Genomic DNA, 21833 nt, shown 5'->3' with positions numbered 1-21833 from the left:
ATGTTCAGTTTGAAATTATGTAATGACTTCCTAAATGGCATTTTCCTTTCTGGTCGACAGATTTAACTTTATCGAACTGCAGAGTTCATGAGATATTCATTAGATAAAATTTAATCTGTTAAAACATGTAGAAAGGACAAAGTTACCACAGGAACAGCATGTCGACGCGATTATTTAATAAGACCAGAGACATAATGATATAATATAACTGAGTATATGTCTTGGATATGTTTTAAAATTACATGCACATATTAAGGTCAAGATCTAGTAAATGAAGGGTGCCTACAGATTTATCAAATTCAAGAAATGAATTCCTTTAATGATGCCTTATAACTTTAGCTTGGTCAAAAAAGGTGTTTCCTGGCATAATTTGTAGGAAAATAAGATGAAAAACCATATTTTAAACTGTCATTTTCAATGAAAAATTAAGAAAATTAGACATGAATATGAGAGTTTTTTTGCATAGCACACAACAAAATGTATCCAGATTGCCTACAGTCTTTCAGAAAACGGTAATTTGTATGGTCTTGGTCTCTTCTTTTAAATAATGTTAAATTTAATATAGGTATCCGGACTACTTTTCATGTGATTTCAAATTGAATTCCATGAAAATACTTTATTTTCTACATAATTCTATTAGAGCCGTAAAATACGGGAAAACGAAAATTGAAAGTGATTATGACGTCATAATGGATCTAGCACCAAAAAGTCAGTCTAAGAGCATTTACTAGATCTTGACCTTAAAGTAAGAAATTGGCGCACATGCACATATCAAAGATGAGTGGGATGATTTATAAATTTTGAAAGAATCGATGATTGACTCCTATATATATATATATATATATATATATATATATATATATATATATATATATATATATATATATATATATATATATATATATATATATATATATATATATATATATATATATAGGCTTTAGTGAATAATACAGCTACAAATAGTGCACGCTCGTTACAATTACATTTTTTGTCCCTACGACATTTAGTCTGTAGTGAATATAAAATACTTTATGATCAATTTCCCTTTAATGTTCAGACAACGCATTATGTTTTAACTTCCTCGGAAGAAATTTCTAATAAAACAATTTAATGTTATTTAAAAAATCAACAAAACAGTTAGAGAATAAAGATAATACAGTATTCATATACAGTAACTAGAAATAAACATATGGAAAAAGGAATTTATTCACACAGAAATTGCAGGAGTAATCAAAATGTTACTATACTTGTTGTAATTATATACAAAATGTTCTGAACTGTGTAACTCAGGGCACACCAATTCCAGCAGGAATATGAGAATATCAAGTATCATTACCCAAAAAAATCCCTTTTCGTTACTTACGGATATAAATGAAACTACTACTGGTCAATACCATATGCATTATTTTTTGAATTTCAGGAACCAGTACGGCTTCCCTGTCTGAGAGAGAAAGTAGACCAATGGAACGTACTTTTGTGACTATAGCATGTATCCCATGCCAATATTGTACTAAACTTGTCGTCTGTTGAAACGTCAGGACTCATTAGCATTCCACAACCAGATGACAAACAGCTACTGTGTAGGTTCAATTGAATATTGGATAACAAGGGGTTGGAATGATGAACATAAAATATAATGTAACACATATTTCACAATCATCAACCACAGCGCCATTTCTAAGTCGATGCTTGCTATCATATCATGGATAAATGCCTTTTGATCGGTGAATTATTCGAGAAAAGGACCGCAATTTTATGCTTTAAAAATGGCTAAAAATAGACACATCTTGTTTATGAGGTTATTCCTGACTAAAATTCTCTCACTGCTCTCCAGAAAAAGGAATGTGTTACTTTGGATAAACACAAACTGCCGAAAAAAAGACGTACGTCATTTCTGAGATCAATGCGCATGTCATATGGCGAGTGACATTGAAACACAAGTTGTGTAAAGTTGTTCAAACATGTGTAAAGGAACTGAAAAAGATACATGAAAGAGATGCATGGAAATGTGCCAAATTCTTCTGAAAATACAAAATATTAATCGATTCCAGCATTGGGATTGTGACATAATGTGGAATATAGATGTACGTGAGTCTTTGTGAGATCACGTGGTTCTACATGCTTCGTGGGATAAAGATCTTCTAGATTATGTAGATGGCATTTTGATGAGGAAGGGCAAAAGAAGGTAAATTTTACATTAAATAACAAACGAATTCAAGAAATCTATATTTAATTACTAGTTTCAAACAATATGGCAAAGGTATTTAAATACAAATGGATGTAGCTAAATTCCCTGCTATTTTGCTTTTATTGACTAACACTGACTAAGGTCTTAATTAATATGTATATGAATGGTTGCGTACGCGTGTTTTCTGAAACACCCTGTATGTGTAGTCTGATTAATTTTTATACCATATAAACAACTGCTAAATGAAGCCTAGCTGCAGGGCGTTTGATTCTATTTGGTTGAACAGCTGTTTCTTCAGCAAGCTCCCAGCACTAAAACTGAAAGTCACGGGTTTTTTTTTTTTGGATAAAAACCTATAAACTCACATTCCGAGTAACAGTGGCGATAAACATGATAAACATGCATATGATAAACAGAATGAGATAAAGGACTCTTACTGTGAATGTTGACTATGCATGTATACGTCTAAATATGATATAGGATGAAGTCCCTGGATGAATAGAACTTTTCGAAAGGAGACGTAAAGAACAAAGTCACTCATTCAATTAATATGTTTTATTTTTTTTTTTTATTTATTCAATTTGACAAAAACCACATGTGGCGCAAGTCATACATACAGTAAACAAATATAAAATATATAGTCACATACATTTTCTTATATTACATGCATCACGTATGAAGTTACAAATATTCCTTGTAGAATTAACATCTGCTGGATTAAGAATTTCATAAGATATACAGGTTTTATTAAAAAGTGTACAAAATTCACTTCTTAGTTGTTTATATAGAGGACATACAAATAAAAAATGATGTTCATCTTCAACGACATTTTTACAATTAATACAAAATCTTTCATCTCTTGGTATAATTGGGTTACAATATCTGCCAACCTCTATCTGTAATTTGTGAGCACTTATTCTCAATCGAGTCAAAAAAGAACGAAGATTCTTGGAAATGGAAAAATTTAAGTATGGTTGAATTTCAAGTTTGTTTAGATTCCCTTGACTTATTGACTGGCTGTAGAATGATAATTTGCCATTACCCTTTTCTCTGATATTTATTATATCCTTAAAAACTATGTTCTCAAAATATTTTTTCAAATTATCTTCAAAATCATTTACTGATAATATATTAGCATTTGAACCAATAACTTCATCAAGTATAGTTTGTATACAGTTATGCCAACATGTTTTCCCACTTCCTGCAAGTTTTTCATCCTCTAAATATGCATGTTGTAAAAGTAAGTTTGAATTCTCTTGATCTGCAACAAGTTTTTTAAATCTATAATAATATCTAAATAATAATTTATAAACTCTGAAAATAATGGGAAGTGCACCAAACTCTACTCTAACTGCTAAATTAGAAGCTTTATTATGGACCCCTAAAATGTCTTTCAAGATGAAGTTTTGAATTTTTTCAAATGGAGTTTTATCAAAGTCTTTTGTAATTTTCTTAAAATCACTTATCCATATTTCAGAAGCATAAGTTAAAATTGGTATAATGCATGATTCATATATCTTAAACTGAGCCTTTCCTGAGAGACTAACATTGTTTGGTAGTTTTGATTTGATCATAAAATATGCTTTCCTTGCTCTACCTGCTAAATTCTCGCACGCATATTTCAATTTACCATTATTTTTTAGGACAACACCCAAATATTTATATTCATCAACAAAATCAATAACATCTTCTTTAAACTTCATTGTTTTACAACTCAGTTTTTTAAGTTTTTTACTAGAAAATACCATAGCATTAGTTTTTTGTGTATTTACTTCTAGCTTCCATTCACAACAATATCTTTCCATTGAATCAAGACATTGTTGTAGCCCATCTATTGATTCAGATACAAGTAATAAATCATCTGCAAAAAATAAGCTGTTAAAGTTAATGTTGTTCAATTGAACAGGGCATGTTTTCGAAGAATCTAAATATTTTGTAAAGTCATCAATAAAAATGTTAAAAAGTGTTGGACTCAAATTATCTCCCTGTTTTACTCCACGATTTGTAGGAAAAAAATCGCTATGAACATTTGATTGTTTAACAGCACATACAGTAGTAGAATATACATGTTCAATAATTCTATAGAAATTACCTCCAATACCTTTATTTAAAAGCTTATGAAGAAGACCAGGTCTCCACACAGTATCGAATGCTTTTTTAAAATCAACAAAGCAAGCATATAATTCTGTTTTTTTGCAGAAAACATATTTGTTAATTAATGTTTTTAAAACAAATATATTATCAGTTGTACGACGCTGCTTTCTAAAGCCAGACTGGAAAGGGCTTAGAAGAGAATTACTTTCTAGATAATCTGACAATCTTGTTTGCAGTAGTCCACTAAATAATTTTCCTAAACAACTAATATGTTTTAAGATTTTCATTGCATAACGACCATATTGTGTGCCTTATTAATGAGTGGTCCAATATTTTTAATCATGGAAGCAATTTGAATGTGTTATAAATAAAAATGCTCAACCAGAGAATTTGCCAAATTTTGATTATTTTCAATTAATTAATTGTACCTTGAATTTAAATTTGAAGTCTATGGTCAGCGCATTTTTTTTCTCGTGATTATAGTTATTTTTTTTTTTTAAATCCTACTCATTCAAGTAACATGTGCAACAGATTTACAGCTTTATTTTTAAAGCCATATACTGTAGGCCCCTATGGCACATTTTTGATCAGCTCAAATACGCTTGATCAAAATAAAAAAAGATCGAGTCCTTCTATTTCTTTTATTACATAATAAAAGGTATGACTTTTCTATACATAACTTAATGTAGATGAAACGCATTTCAAATACCGGTATATCCGAATAATGACTAGAGTATAAACAAATATGAAATATTTTCTCCGGTGAGAGTTCTTATTTGTCTTTCTTGGACCAAAGACATAATGATGTAGGTGGCGTCATCCAGAATTTTTTTTAATGAACCATTTTCTGATTTTTAGCAAATAATGTAAGGATTATATATACTCAACAAAAAAAGAAACGCATATTGTTTTACTCGTCAAAGAAATTTTTAAAATGTACACGGAACAACTATTTTTTATATCATTGGATACCTGTGACCTATTTAAAGGACAACATGGGGTTTTAAAACCCAAATGTTGAATTATCTCCCTTGATTAAACATGTTGATGAAAGTAGTAATTTTCATGATTTCTTCTAAATCGGATGTCTATTTTGGTTGATATTTTGGATTTAGAGAAACTATTAACACTCCTATAATATTAAACCCATATTTAAGATTTGATTGCAGAGTTGATGCTGTAATGCCACGCCGAAACAAAGACAAACACAACCAGGCTAACGATGATACTAAACGGAGCTACGCAACAGGAAGTTGCAACTGTAATTGAAATAAATCAATGGGCTTTGCAACCATTAAACTAACGTCTGAAGACCATTATCTGGCCATCCGCAGGTAACCACAATCAGGCAGGGCCGTCAGACATCCCACCCCCCTTCAGCACCTGAAGCGATTCATAACTTGCTGTAAAACTGCTGCTACGTACAATTGCTGGATGAAAAAATCAGCATAAAAGTGCATAAATTGTTCGCAAGAGACTGAAAAGAAATGGTATTTTTCCACGATATCCGTACATTGGAAACTATAACCATATAACATTGAGACGTCGCACAGTACATACATGTATTGTTATGCCCCTTGAATTTGGGGGCGATGAAAATGGCATCAACTTGATTTTTCTATTTGCAACATAGGACATGTTTGATTTTTTTCACAACACACTCTAAAATCACTTAAATAAAATAAGGTTTAAACTTAAAACGTAGATTTTCATATTATTCTGAATATGCGTTTCTTTTTTTGTTGAGTATATATTATAGCTGAACATTGACACACATACAGTTTGTAATCATATATGTGACACAGTTTACATGGCCAAAGGAGCCGGGGAGGGTCCGGGGTTGCATTGCAACGCACTATTTGTTTAAAAGAAAAATGCGCAGTTTAAAAAAATGTTCAAAGTGTGTTAATAATATTGTCATGTCATGTTGTAAATTTACATGTCACAATGTTAGAACAAAAGATTAGGAAGTGGATAAAATATACAGGCAATACAAACACTGAATTAAACTGTCAAAGTTATCTGAAATTGTCAAAAAATATAATAATAATACCGTCTTCTTCGATTAATTATTTTTTAAAATATCAAAAAGTTTTCATCAGGTATCCCTGTCTGCGTTATATTCTATAAATAAACGTTGTACCATCAGGCTAACAATCTCCCATGCAGAGTTGTCGTTCGTTTCTCTATGAGCCGATGATATAGAGGGTGTCATGCAGGCTAACACAAATGCGGGGAACAGGCGCGGATCCAGGATTTGAAGTTAGGGGGGCTCCAATAGTAGGCAAGGGGTCTGGTGGCCGCCTTGAGGCCCCCAGTGGGTCCTGGGCAAAGCCCTGGTGGGGGTCCAGGGGGCGAAGCCCCCGGAAGCTCCTGGATTCTAGAGATTTTGTAGGGTAAAAATGAGGTCTACCGAGTATACATATTAACATTTTATAGACGATACTGTGATTTACGTTAACTTTGACAATTTTAGGGGGGGCGCGCGCCGGGTGCGCCCCCCTTAAATCCGCCACTGGGGAACATCATTAATGACTTGATGTAAGCTTTGATGCAAAACTCCCCGCTGAGGACACATTTTTGCACACTCGTTTGACCTAAAATAATCTTGCTGAATCGTTTTTTATTTACAGTTGGTATATAAAACCCCGAAACGATACATTTAATTTATATTTTACACTTAACTATTAAATTCTAGCTATATGCATCTTATTTAATTCATTTCAAAAACTTTTTAAAATTATATACATGTATGCCATAGAGATATCTTTTTGTGTTACATATCCTCTCAATGTCTGAACTTGTTTTTAAACTGTCTTTGCACGGTCTTTGTTCATTTCCCTGTAAATGAGCCAGGATTTTCAGTACTTCTGGGTACTTTGATTCAATCCACCGAGGGGGGGGGGGGTGGGGGTGGGGGGTGGGTTAAAGGATTTTTACCAGCGGGGGAAAAATACTAAGAGAGATAAGAAAGGTTTTTTTTTTTTAGGTTTTAATTAGATTTAGTATAATTTCGTCAAATTGCGTTTTCTCGGTTCCAATTGAAAGAGCATTGTATGGTAAGTGTCTCAAATGGCCCCTTAAAATGAATATCTTAATTTTACTTTATATATATAGCTTTACATTGTACAGCTAGAAATGTGACATCATGCAGTTTATTTTAGCATAATTTAGCATAATGATATTTTGTATAAAACTGCTTATTAAAAGATGAATCTATCCAATATTAATTAGTGACAGAAAAATAATGTATGTTCTACACTGTGCTCTGTGTTTCCCTAAAGAAAAAAAAAGAAACATCAACAGAAAGGCATACATGCAGTTTTAACTTTTTGGTTAAATACAAAAATTGCATTTCTCCTCATTTACAGCCAGTCATGAGTGAGTGTATATAAACGTGAAAAATATATTGGAAATATTTCTAATATAATCTCTTCCACGAAATTAATATCAATTAATTAAATGTATCTGAATATTATTCTAAAATGTTGATTTTAGGGGGCCAAAATTGGTTCTTTTCATCTATAGTCCTTAATACGCACTTTTTTTTTCAAATTGCGTGGGTAATTTTTTTACCCCCCCCCTTTTTTTGTCAGAATTACCTGTACATTATACATGTAAATAGAACACATGCGAATTAAAAAATTAATTAGTTTTTATTAATTAATTATTTTTTTTGTGCCCCAACACTTAAATTTTTGTGGGGCGTTTTCCCCACAAGCACTTGTTTTGGTAATAAATTTTTAATCCATCATGTGTCCATAGTATAATAATTATATAATAATATGGGGTTTTAAATTTATATTACCGAAACAAGTGCCTGCATGTGGTTTTCCCTGTAACTTTTTCGATATACTAAAAATAAAGGAGGGGGGAGTAATAGTGGCCACCTTTTTTTCAAGGCCAACTTCCTAGCTTTTTGCATACAAAACTACATTTTCTTGAGGGGAGGGGCAACCAACCTTTCAATGGACATTTTCAATAGTAAAGGTGGTGTTGGGAAAAAAAGTGGGGAGGGGGCAGGCCCCCCTGTTGCTACGTGCCTGATATAGGCCTATATACTAGTAGGTCCCCGGCAATAGAAAAATCATATCTGTCCAAAAACATTAGTGTTTGACGTGCATTTGCTTATAATGAATCAATTTATTCTGCCAAAAAAGTTGCAATTGTATAAAATTGTGTCTTTGTAAAATTTCAAATAAATTGAATAATATAAAATAATGATTCAATTCAAAATATAAAATTCATTCTTAACTTATATTACTTTTGAGTTTTTTGGGGGTCCTTTTGGGTAAATCGACGCTCCCGCTCATAAGCATTGGATTGACTCATTGAGGAAATTTATGTTTATCTAGATCAACAAACATGATGAAAGTCTTGAGGCCAAACAGTAATTAGATTTTATAGGCATTTGAACATAGAAAAACAAGGGTTCTTCAATGATTACATTAATTCTTTATTGTTTGCAATTAATTTGAATTAAGGTCGTTTTTGATTCCTGCATGCAGGTATATATTTTGGCCTACTTTCTCTTTGATGTTTGAATTTATTTTTATTTATTAATACTGGTATGCAAGATGCATTACTTTTACATTGCTTTTGAAATTATGGAAATGTTCTTTCTGAATAATTGAAATACAATCAACACGCTTAATTATTCAGTGAAGGATCCAGAAATCTTGAAAAATGGGGGGTGGGGGGGTGGGTTCCCGACCAGTTTGGGGGTCAGGGTAGGGGTCAACATCAACGCCAAAAAAAAAAACAATTATTTATAAAATCTTGTGTATCTTTTTTTGGACACAAAGAAGGTGAAAGGTCTAACCCTTAACCAAAAATATTTCCAGTTATCAATTTCACATGGGTCTAGCTGCTCTTTGATAAAATGTATATGGACAGACAGGAGAGCTATACAGTGCCACCCATTGTAAAAACTGTATATTTATTGCGCACAAAAAAATTGCTCTGTTTCTCGATTTATTTCTCCATATTTTTTAAACTGTCACCTCAAAGTATTACTAACCGTGTGTTCCTAATATATTTTTTTCACTGTTTCTACAACAAAACATTATAATTGTTGTTAATAGCCCTCCTGGCCCTGAAATTGAGATCATTGAAAATTTTGTCTATTTATAGTTTTTTATACTGCCATTTTGATTTGCAAGATAATTCCATCAAACACACTTTGTGCAGAATATGTCAATTACAACAGTACTTGATCATGTTGATAGCGGAGTAAGAAGTTTTTAAGTCAGTATGTTTGGTAAGAATTTGGAAGAAATAATCCAGAATAAGTGCAACTTTTTGTGCGCAATAAATATACAGTTTTTACAATGGATGGCACTGTAGCTCGCCGGTCTGTCAAAATTTTTTTTTTTTTTAAGAGAGCTACAGTTCTTAAGACTATATATTTGATATCTAATTTCATTAACAGATTGATGATGCTAATCTGAAAACATTTTAAATTTATGTGAAAAAAATTATCTAATTTAATTTCTACATTGCAGGGTCTTTAGCAGCCTTGATGTTCATTTTACTAATGATAGAGGTAACTTTTATTGCATGTCCTTTCGTTGTCGTTTATATCTTTTTGACATCTGTTAGCCCAAGTTAAAAAAATATAGAAAAAATAAAGGGTGATCAAGAAGTTTGTGAATTATCTCTATAATTTGGACCAGAATGAAATCTTGCACACATATAGTCATGCACATGTTCTATGAATAGCATTTGATTGGTGATGTTTTTGAAATCACAATGTGAACAGACGTCAATATGTAGGTGACCTGTGACAAAAAATGGTTGACACAGTCTTACGAAATAAAATGCTACAGAGCATGGCACATGACCGCCTGGTATCAAGTAATTTTAGCATGGGCAGACTGATGGCAGATAAGCATTAAAATCTGAGAGGACTACTTTAAGAAAATAATGAACACTTAAAATTAATTAAATTTTTTTTTTTGAAATTTTTCATGTTCAGGAACTTTTGGATCACCCCTCGTAACTTCAGTGAAAAGGAATAAATGTATATATCACTTTTCAGGCAGGTAGCATCGTTTTTAAAAGTGGAGGGGGGGGGGGGGGGCAACCAGAGAACATTTTTTTTCACTTAACTGAAACAGTTTACAGGCCAAAAAAAAAAAAAAAATATATATATATAAATTGTACAAACTTGAAAATCTTCCTATTTCGTTCGTGGGGGTGGGGGTTAGTGGCCAACTTTTTTTCAAGTCAACTTTCTTACACTTTCAATTATTTTGCTATATTTTCTTGCTATATTACACTGTGGTCAGAAGCGTGGGTGGGGGGGGGAACCTACCTTTCAATGTACATTTTCAATAGTAAAAGTAATGTTGGGGAAAAAAGGGGGGGGGGGGCAGGCCCCCCCCCTTGTTGCTACGTGCCCGCTTTTTTATGAATCATACTGATTGAATTAAACCATCTTCATGTTCTAAATTTACTAAATATTGTCACAGTGAATGTATTTATTCTAACTGCAGGTTTTTGCCATATTAAGACTGAGGAGTGTGAAGTAATTATTTAATACATTTAACAATCAGCTTATTTTTTTAAAAAATGATCTACATGTATATAGAAGTGTATCCTTTAGTTAGAAATTAATAGTGTTTCAATGTTTTTGTTTGCTGACTTTAAAGCATTTTAATTCATGACAAATTCTTAAAAAACATAAAACATGCTTAAACTACATGTATCTATTACTTTGTTGGACAGTGCAAGTTGTTCAGACTGAAAATTAAAAGCTTTTTGCAGTCAAAAACATTGTAATGCATTTAACAATATTATGTTATGTAGGTAGCACTGACAGGAAATTAATTAGTTTCAATTAGCATATTTATTGATATATTCCAGCTGCAATCAAGAATTAACATTCTTAGTTTGATCATAGTATGGTTACTAATACATTTCATACAGTGTACAATATCCCGCATGCATTTCTATCCAAAATTATTATTACTGAAATGGCATATTTATAAAACAATTTAGATTAGCACACAGCATATATCATAGACATTTTTTATCCAGATATTTAATTATTCGAGGTATACATTCTTTGTAAACAGACACAGCGGTTTAATGATTTCAAGATTGTACTGAGCATGCAGTTGCAGTCAATGCTGTCAATCAGTCTGGCTACCTGTCCTTTAACTACCTATGTATTGAAATTCTGACTTGAAAATGACAATAGTTTATTCACTAAAACTTTAAAAACAGTGTAGAGAGGATATAACAATTGTATATGAAATATTTGAATACAATAAACGTGACATTTAAGAAGAAAGGAAAAAAAAAAATGAAATGTCATGACTTACCCTGGTGTTTTCCCTAAGATTTGGCTAACTGCCAAAATGACTGCTTCAATTGATAAAATGCGGCTTAGAAATAAAAAAAAATGTTGTAAGATTGACAGAGATTGTGTTGGTAAAATCAATCTTTAGACTCTAACAATTGATCTTTATAACTATATTTTGAAATAAAGGGAAAACACTGCTTCAATCAAGAGGGTGAAACCTCAATACAATTATTCCCTGCAAGTTTATAAAGTTTGAGGATTTATAACACAAACAAACTTTTTATACCAAAATTTAATATCTCTGAGCTGCTAAAATGTGTGCCTTTCTCACTTTATAAGGGGTGGTTGTTTTACTTTTACAGCATTATATTTGACCATGCTATATAATTTAGTGAAAATGCAACTTTATTTACAGCTATATATCAATACATTTTTTAAAGAAGTTTTAGAAATCTGTGAAGTTTTATTTGCAAAGTTTCTCAGGATATTTTCAAAAGTATATTTTAACATAGCTGTACACATTAAAAATCTAAATTACACTTCCATTGAAAGAAATGAAAAAATACCATTGTAATTCTTCTGTGTAGGAGATAAGAAACTATGTTTCTGGTATGTGTATCCTTAATCAGTTGATTTTTGCCATTTACAGTACATGTAATTAAATGAAATTATAGTGTCTGAAAATATCGGTTCGCAGGTTTGAATCTATTTAATTTATATTGTTTATTTCTACCCAAATCATTAATACAATGTGTTTATACCAATTGTTTTCTTGTCTTCCCATGAAGTAAATTTTTTACAATTTTAATTCGTGATCTTAAATTGTTTGATAAATGTTTAATTATCATATAGGCTGAATGTCATTAATTGATAAACATTCTGTATATTTTGCATAATTCTGCATTTTTATTTGCTATTTATTAATGTAACTCGTTTCCTGAAATATGGCGGATAATTTAGGTCTTGTTTTCTCAGTGATATCTCTTAGAAAGATCTGCGAATGATAGTACATAAATCTCCCGCCTACCTCAAAGTCAATTTTTAAAAGTTAACATAATTATTTCAATGAATTTTTTGTATTTTTTATAGATAATTATATGGATTTTCATAAAACATAACTTATTTGAGAAAACAAAGAGAGATAACTCAGTCTAAAATTTTAGTAAATCTTGTGTTTTTCAGTTATAGAAATTAACAAAAACTGAAAATATTTTAAAAACATCTTCTACATTATCATGATTATTATTCCACGTTCTTAACTCATCTTTCATTGATGCCCTGGCATACTCTACTAACTAGACAGTGATTGATAAGTGAAACCTGTTTTTCTGTATTTTTAGAATCATTTTTCTTAGTTACTGTCTCCTTTGGAAGCTAAAAATATATAATTAGTATATCCAGTCCAAATTTCCTGGGATAGATCGAGTTTGGCAAAGACTTGGTGGCTGAATCATATGCATGATCAAAGCTTGTTTGGCTTATATATATATTTCCCCATATATCATGATCATGAATATATATGCAGGCATGTTTGTAAGGTTTTAAGATGTTCATCTCTTCTGTCACTTTCATCCATCAAATATGGAGGAATGAATGATTTTGTTTGTTTAACGTCCCTTTGGAGAAAAAATTTTGAGCAGCGAGGATATCTTTCTGGCTAACAATTACTGCAACACATGATCTGAATTAAGGGCATATCCCGCAGTGGGAGTTGAATCGGCAACGTAAAGATGGACTCCTTCAGGTCAGTGACTCCAGGGCAGACCCAGTGGCATCAAATGGCGACTATTAAATTTATTAAAAAAAGATAAAATGTTGTAAGAATTTGTAAAATGACTTGGAAATTATAAAAGTTTAAAATTTTGTATTATGTGTCCTTATGACACACGCATGATAATGTCAAAGTGTCCAAAGCAGCGTGTTTCCTCTTTGCTGAAAACAAGTTAGATAACTCCGACTTAAATTAAGGAGTTTCCATGATGCACATAGTTGAGTTTCCCACAATTCTTTAAATAACAGTCAGGAACCAATCTCATGCACAAATGAAACCTTGTGAAGATTTATTTGTATGAAAGTTACGGACAATATTTTACTATTGTCAAACTAATACTGTCTGTCAATATTGACAGAGTCTCTCGCTATTCCTATTGCTTTTTTTTTCTACCTGTGGGTTTGATAAAAAACAATTTTGCTAAGAAAACTCCTATTTCCCTTGTAAACTAAAGATGGAAAATCTGAACTGCTTTCTGGTGTGTATTAATGTCATAGAACGTCAAAATTTTTCGTGTGTTGTGTTTATCACTTTCCCATTTCGGATGCATGGTAATCTGCCAAAGATTAAGCAAATGCACTGATTTTTTAAAATAGACAATACAATAGATAGTGAGTATAGAATATTAGGATTATGTTTACAAAAATCTATGTGATACTTTCAATTAGAAATAATACTTCTGTATTATTTTTATTACGAATGGGTGTTTTTAATCGTGCATATGTACATTAAAGCATGGTAATAAAATATTAAATAAAAAAATTCAGATACATTAAGATATGATAAATAAATATTTACTAAAAATTTCATCTTACGGTGCCCATTATTTTCTGAGAAAAAAGCCTTGTAGTAGATTTTAACAGACAACCCTCATATACCGCTCGAAAAACAAGAGAGAATTTAAAAGAAAAACAAATTTAACAAAATATTTTTCTCCCTCTATTTTTTCGTTTTTAGCTCACCTGAGCTGAAGGCTCAAGTGAGCTTTTCTGATCACATTTTGTCCGTCGTCCGTCCGTCCAGCTGTCTAGCTGTCCATCCGTCTGTATGTCCGTCTGTAAACTTTTCACATTTTCGACTTCTTCTCAAGAACCACGGCAATTTTGACCAAACTTGGTATAAAGCATCCTTAAGTAAAGAGGAATTTAAATTGTAAAAATAAAGGGCCAAGTTCCTTCACAAGGGGAGATAATCAAGAAAAGACAAAAATAGGGTTGGGTCATTAAAAAATCTTCTCAAGAACTACTTGGCCAGTAAAGCTGAAACTTATGTGAAAGCATCCTGGTATAGTGTAGATTCTAAATTGTTCAAATAATGACCCCCGGGGGAAGGGCAGGGCCACAATGGGGATTCAAAGTTTTTTATAAAAATAAATAGGAAAAATCTTAGAAAATCCTCTTCTCAAGAACCACTGGGCCAGAAAAGCTGAAACTTATGTGGAAGCATCCTGGTATAGTGTAGATTCTAAATTGTTAAAATCATGACCCCCGGGGGAAGGGCGGGGCCACAATGGGGTATCAAAGTTTTACATAGAAATATAAAGGAAAAATCTTTGAAAATCTACTTCTGAAGAACCACTGGGCCAGAAAAGCTGAAACTTATGTGGAAGCATACTGGTATAGTGTAGATTCTAAATTGTTCAAATAATGACCCCCGGGGGAAGGGAGGGGCCACAATTGGGATTCAAAGTTTTATATAGAAATAAATAGGAAAAATCTTAGAAAATCTTCTTCTCAAGAACCACTGGGCCAGAAAAGCTTAAACTTGTGTGGAAGCATCCTTGTATGGTGTAGATTCTAAATTGTTCAAATCGTGACCCCCGGGGGAAGGGCGGGGCCATATAGGGAATCAAAGTTTTACATAGAAATATATAGGAAAATCTTCGAAAATCTTCTCAGGAACAACTAGGCCAAAAAAGCTGAAACATATGTGCCCATGGAAGGATCAAGGGGTAGTGTAGATTTCAAAATGTCTAAATTATGATCAGTTGGATAGGGTGGGGATGCATTATGTATAACAAGGGGGAAATCTGGTAAAGAACAGAATGGTCAAAGCTTCTCAGGTGAGCGATGTGGCCCATGGGCCTCTTGTTCAATTCATGGTTGAAGTCTTATATATATCTAGCTCTTTACAGAATGGGAGAGGATTGTACATTTTTGCTGTGGTTTGCTTTGATGCTATTTCTCATTTATAATATTATCAACACATCATTAATTACTTTGAAATAACTTGAAAATATTTTTTAAGAATGTACATCTTATTTTCAAGCACTGAAACAAGTCTACATTCATTATTCTGACTCTGCAAAAATCCCTCTATCTTTTCGTTTTTCAAGTCATGGTCGAAGTCTTATATATATCTAGCTCTTTCCAGAATGGGAGAGGATTGTACATTTTTGCCATGGTTTGCTTTGATGCTATTTCTCATATATAATATTATCAACACATCATTAATTACTTTGAAATAACTTTAAAATATTTTTTAAGAATGTACATCTTATTTTCAAGCATCGAAACATTAGTCTACATTCATTATTCTGACTCTGCAAAAATCTCCATTAAAGTCCCTGTGTTACATGTTGTTTATTCATAACCCAGACCAGCAGCAATAGCCTGTGGTTATATATAGCCACTGTCTAAAAATTACTCCAAAGAATTATTAAGTTGGGTAAATTTCAACTCCTTTTTGTCATCTACTAAATCGCACATAACATCTGAATCCATAGAAATTGCTTTTTTCCTTTTTTTTTTCTAATTGCGACTGTTGCACACATTTTGATTGTAAAATTTGAAAAATTACATCTTCTCTGATAACCCCCCCCTCCGACACACACACACACACATTTATGTGTTTGACTAAATAAATCAAATTATCCAAACATGTATAGCAAATAAGACATGCACTGTATTGAACAAATTAACAGCATAGGTTAATAAATTTTTCTCTCATATTATAATATTTTACAGATAGCAAAAGCCAACACTGATTCATGTTCTGCATCTAAAATTACTGTACAGAGTGTTGAAAACTGTCCAACCGGTGAGCAAGAATGGATAGAAGCTTCTCGAAGGAAGAACTGCTCAGCTTTTGCCAGCCAATGCGATGATCCTGACAAGTTTGTGTACCACTGTGTGATAAGTTCATCTCGAAATGGAATATTGGAAGCTTGTGCATATAAAAAGATTATTGTTTTTGGTATGTGCTTGTACATATGATTTTATTTTTTACATAAAATATTCTGTTATCAATTGTCTTGTTAAAATTGAGAGAGTGTGATTTTCATTTTGTAAGTTTTCATGTAATTTCCAATCAATCATGTTAATATTTCAAAATGTTAAAAATTAGTTAATTGGAAGTTCTTACACAAATTATAATAAAATTAAAACTGAAGGTTGTAATCCTGCAATGATAACACATAGGAATAAATACCATGTACAATGATTTTGCAGGAGTCTGTACTGAATATAGCTACAGTGCAAATAGAATTCAGCCAAGTTTGGGTGCAGCTTGCAACAACTTCACGGAAACACCATGTCCAAGTGGATATCCCTCCAATGAAGCATACAAATGTGAGTTAGTTTTATTTCCTTAAAATTGACATTACTGATTCCAGTAAAGTAAAAATGTATCGACCTCATATTGAGCCAGAATAAGATAAACAAACAAATAGCCCACTAGAACTCACACATCCTCTCAAAATCTCAGAACTTAACAAATATCTGCATCACTGTAACATGTGTAAATTAAGTCTTAGAGTTAGATTTATAAACTTGTAGCTATTTGCTCTATTATTTATTTATTATGGTGGTACGCATGCGTGGGAATAATGGTTGGTATTTTTTCAGTGGTGTGAAAATGTGAATATTGTGAATATTTTATTAATTTCTGAAGTCTAAGCAGCGAGTAATTGTCTGTATTTATGAATAATTAAAGACAATGAGTGAATATGAGTGGTGAAAATAATCGCAGACTGTCCTCAGATGGTCAAACGCCCAAGCCGTTGTCGAAGAATACAAAAATGGCCGACCAAGATAGCATGATTGATCGAGGCACATTCGTAAACACTCCACCGCCTGCACATTCGAACACGAGTACTATGCAGCCTGCATGGGTGGATCAACTTATGATGCGAATCAACAACCTTGACAACAAAATCTCGAAAATAGACAAAGTAAATGAAAATTTGTCCTTGTTATGTAACCATATAGAAAACATTCAGTCTAAAGTCGGTCATCTGGAAAAATTTACCGGAAATTTGGGGAACTCGATAGGGGAAATCAAGAAAACTCAGATGGGTCTTAAAGGTGATGTTGAGGAAACGGTGAAGGAAATTAGGGAACTGAAGTCAGTGAATGAACAATTACAAAGTAAAATTACAGATTTGCAGGCAAGGAGTATGAGAGACAATTTGCTTTTTTTCGGTCTGGCCGAGTACCGTGGAAACAACAGAGAGAACTGCGCGAGTCTCATTGATCAATTTTGTGAAGCAGAATTACACCTTTATGGAATTAAGGCCAACATCGAGCGTGCCGATAGGATCGGAAGATATCTCCACAACAAAACAAGACCTATTGTTGTAAAGTTCTCCAACTTCAGGATCAGGGAAAATGTCAGGGCATCTGCATACAAGCTTCCCCCTACCGACTACAGTGTGCGTGAACAATTCCCAAGGGAAATTATAGAGAAACGGAAAGCCTTGATGCCCATTTTGCATGCAGCGTTGGGACAAAATAAAAAAGCAGAGTTGAAGTACGATAAACTCTACATCAGCGGTAAACTGTACAAGGGAGGGACCATAGGGGAAACTGAGGGTGACAGAGATGAACACGATGAAGACGAGCCCGTGGAGTGCCAAACACAGGGTGCCGAAAACTGGAGAAGTGATACCTAGGGGATAGTGGAGAATGATTGTGTAAAAGTCATTAGTTGGAACATAAACGGAGGGTTTTCGTCTAAATTCAACGATAAAAATTTTCGTTGTTTTATCCTTTCGTATGACATTATCCTCCTAACAGAATGTTGGATTGAAAAGGAGTTCGCTGTTGAGGTTGAAGGGTTTTATAGTTTTGTTTTTCCTAGAAAATTTTCAAAATCTAAGCAAGGTGGAGGTTGTATTATTTTTATTCGTAAAAATATTAAGCAATTTGTATCTGTTCTTGAAAATATGTATGACACTGTTATATGGCTTAAGCTTGATAAATGTATATTACAAAGCCCTGTAGATATGTATATGGCCTGTGTGTATATCACCAAGCAGTTCTAATTTCTACCAAACGTATGATTGCGATATATTTAGTGATCTCGAAAACCAAATTGTTGAATATATGAATTTTGGGAAAGTTATGTTGATTGGTGACACTAATGCAAGAACAGCAAGCGCAAATGATTTCATAATGCATGATATATTACATGATGATGTTTTGAGAGAATTGAGTGAAGTTTTATTTTATGGCGTGGATACACATATACAAAGTAGAACAAATCCTGATATGGTTGTTAATGATCTGGGTAACAAATTATTATCACTTTGTAAAAGTAGTGGGCTGAGAATTTTGAATGGGCGTCATAAGTTGGGTATGGACAAAGATTATACATTTGTTGGCCCAAGGGGCATGAGTGTTGTAGAATATGTTATAACTACCCCTGATGTATTTCCGCAAATTGATCAATTTATTGTTGCAAATTTTAACATGTATTCAGATCATGCGCCTCTTTATCTCAGAGTGAAATCAAAAAATATTATATGTAACTCAATTGTGCATAGTGAAAGTGAACATCAAGTTTCTACTAAATTCGTCTGGAATCAGAATTTGATTTCCCAAGCCAGGTCAGATTTAATTGAGAATTCTGAAGATCTTGTGTCATGTTTACAAAATACCCCGTCGGAGTCCCAGTCTAGTATAGATGTATGATCGATTTGTTTACAACACTTTTGACTGACCTTATGCGACCTTATTTTGAAGTTAACAAAAGGCCTACAAAACCGGTTCAAAATCCAGGTGGAACAAGCTCTCATTCATGTGTGAAATTACCAGACAAACCTTGGTTCAATGTAGAACTAAAAGAAAAGTATAGGATATATCGCTCAGCACTCACCCGTTTTAATAATAAGAAAAACAGAGAAAACCATTTGAATTTAACCGAGGCAAAAAGAAATTACAAGCATTCTGAAGCAAAACTTAGACGCCAGTACTTACGGAAAGAAGGCGATTTATTGGATCATCTCCGGAAAGATAACCCAAAAATATTTTATAAGCATTTTCGAAAAAGAAAACAAATTCATACATCAATTGATTTGGAAATATTCCAAAGGCATTTCAAAGATTTATCAACATCTTCTATCAATATGGATAACGAATCCCCCGTGGACACAGGAAATACCGTGTTTGAAGAATTAGATACTGAAATCACTGAAAAAGAAATATCGGACGCTATAGATTGTCTTAAACGAGAAAAATCTCATGGCCTTGATTATATTTTGAATGAATACTTTATAGAATTCAAGGATATTTTTTTACCATGTTTGCATATTATTTTTAATCGTGTATTAACATCTGGTTATTTTCCAACACAATGGTCTGATGCAATTATTGTGCCAGTTTTTAAGAAGGGTAACCCAGACGATCCCAATAATTATCGAGGTATAAGTCTTATTAGTTGCTTTTGTAAATTGTTCACCTCAATACTGATTAGAAGGCTTATATTATGGGCATCATCTAATAGTGTTATTACAGATGCACAGTTTGGTTTTCAACCTATGTTAGGTACTACAGAAGCAATATTTGCTCTACATTGTCTTGTATCAAAAGCAATCCAAACTAAAAAACGGTTTTATTGTTGTTTTGTTGATTATAAGAAGGCTTTTGACTCCATCATAAGGGAAAAATTATATAGAAAACTGAAGTATTATGGTATACAAGGGAAACTTCTTACAATTATTCGTTCCATGTATTCTAGAATTAGAAGCTGTGTAAAATCCTCTGATCGTATATCTAATTTTTTTGAAAGTCATGTTGTTCTTTTACAAGGGGAAGTTTTATCGCCCATGCTGTTTGTATTATATGTTAATGATCTTGAGAATGAGTTCATAAAGCAGGGTAACACGCCTACTGATTTGCAGCTATTAAGCCTTTATCTTTTAATGTATGCAGATGATATGGTATTGTTTTCAGAATCAATTGATGAATTACAGAGCATGTTAAATACACTAGAAATATATACGCACGAGTGGGGTCTAGATGTAAATGTATCAAAAACTAAAGTTGTTGTTTTTAGAAATGGTGGGAAAGTCCGCGCAAATGAAAAATGGACTTATAATGGTGAAAATATAGAAATAGTGGACCAGTTTGTCTATTTAGGCATTGTGTTTAACCATAACTGTAAATTCCTTAATGCCCAAAAACAATTAGCGGCACAAAGTCGCAAGGCTATGTTCGCTCTTAAATCAACAATGAAGCAGCTTTACTTAAATCATTGTACTTTGTTTTCTATTTTTGATACCTATGTGTGTAGTATCTTAAACTATGGATGTGAAGTTTGGGGATCCCACAAAGGCCAAGACATTGAAAAGGTTCATCTTGAGTTTATACGATATGTACTCGGTGTTCGTAAAACTACAAACACGTCCATGTTGTACTTTGAGACAGGCCGTCTACCCATGTACCTTATTCGTATTTATCGAATGTTTAAATTCTGGTTTAAATTATTACAGTCTGAAAATTGTATATTAAGAGCTGCTTATGATTGGTCTTATTGTAGTTGTGAAAATGATAAGCAAAATTATCAAAGTTGGGCAAAATTTATCAAGGAGCAATTACATTGTTTGGGCCTTGGGTATATGTGGAACGACCAAAGGAATCTGAATAGTCGGATCTGTCTGCCAATCATTCGTCAAAGACTTAATGATCACTTTATACAGACCCTATATAGCAAAATGCAAATAGAATCAAAATGTTATATTTATAAACATTTAATTGACAATTTTTGCTTGCAATATTATTTAGAAAAATCGATACCAAAGGTGTACAAAAAATGTATTTCTAAAATGAGGTTGTCTTCGCATAATCTGTTTATTGAAACTGGTTGGCATAAAAATATAACAATTAAGAGACAAAAGATTCTGTAAAATATGTACTACAGAAATTGAAGATGAATACCATTTTTTACTTGTTTGCCCAATTTACTCAACATTGCGGACAAAGTTTTTGAAAAAATATTATTGGTATAGGCCATCTATGTACAAATTAATACAGTTGCTAAGTGTGAATAATGTAAAAGAACTATGTAGTTTAGGGAAGTTTATCTATAAAGCCCTCGCGCTTAGAAATGATTTAATAATGTAATGGTGTGTCATTTGCTGATTTGTTACTCCTATATTATTATATGATTGATATGATTATATCTGCTTTATTACATGTCATTCTCCATATGAACTGTAAAGACTGTTAAAATGAGTTTATATGTATATA

General features: G+C 32.5%; 1 protein-coding gene across 2 annotated transcripts in view; it reads left to right on the top strand.

Annotated features, from left to right (window-relative positions):
• The first annotated feature begins 1781 nt into the window (after nucleotides 1-1781).
• LOC134235226 (uncharacterized) overlaps nucleotides 1782-21833 on the top strand; it is a 31865-nt gene continuing 11813 nt past the window's right edge. The window contains exons 1-5 of one of the 2 annotated variants that reach the window (XM_062717362.1): nucleotides 1782-2188; nucleotides 9790-9830; nucleotides 10783-10814; nucleotides 16332-16560; nucleotides 16815-16934. In XM_062717362.1, coding sequence (XP_062573346.1) covers nucleotides 2169-2188; nucleotides 9790-9830; nucleotides 10783-10814; nucleotides 16332-16560; nucleotides 16815-16934 — 442 coding nt within the window. In that variant the 5' untranslated portion in view covers nucleotides 1782-2168. The remainder of the gene's footprint in view (nucleotides 2189-9789; nucleotides 9831-10782; nucleotides 10815-16331; nucleotides 16561-16814; nucleotides 16935-21833) is intronic. The other variant, XM_062717363.1, reaches the window with a different exon arrangement.

The sequence above is a fragment of the Saccostrea cucullata genome, unplaced genomic scaffold (assembly GCF_032062105.1).
Source record: "Saccostrea cucullata isolate Sc308-1 unplaced genomic scaffold, CSIRO_AGI_Scuc_v1 ctg3706, whole genome shotgun sequence".
NCBI classification, from domain to species: domain Eukaryota; kingdom Metazoa; phylum Mollusca; class Bivalvia; order Ostreida; family Ostreidae; genus Saccostrea; species Saccostrea cuccullata.
This window is presented reverse-complemented; position numbering and strand designations above follow the sequence as displayed.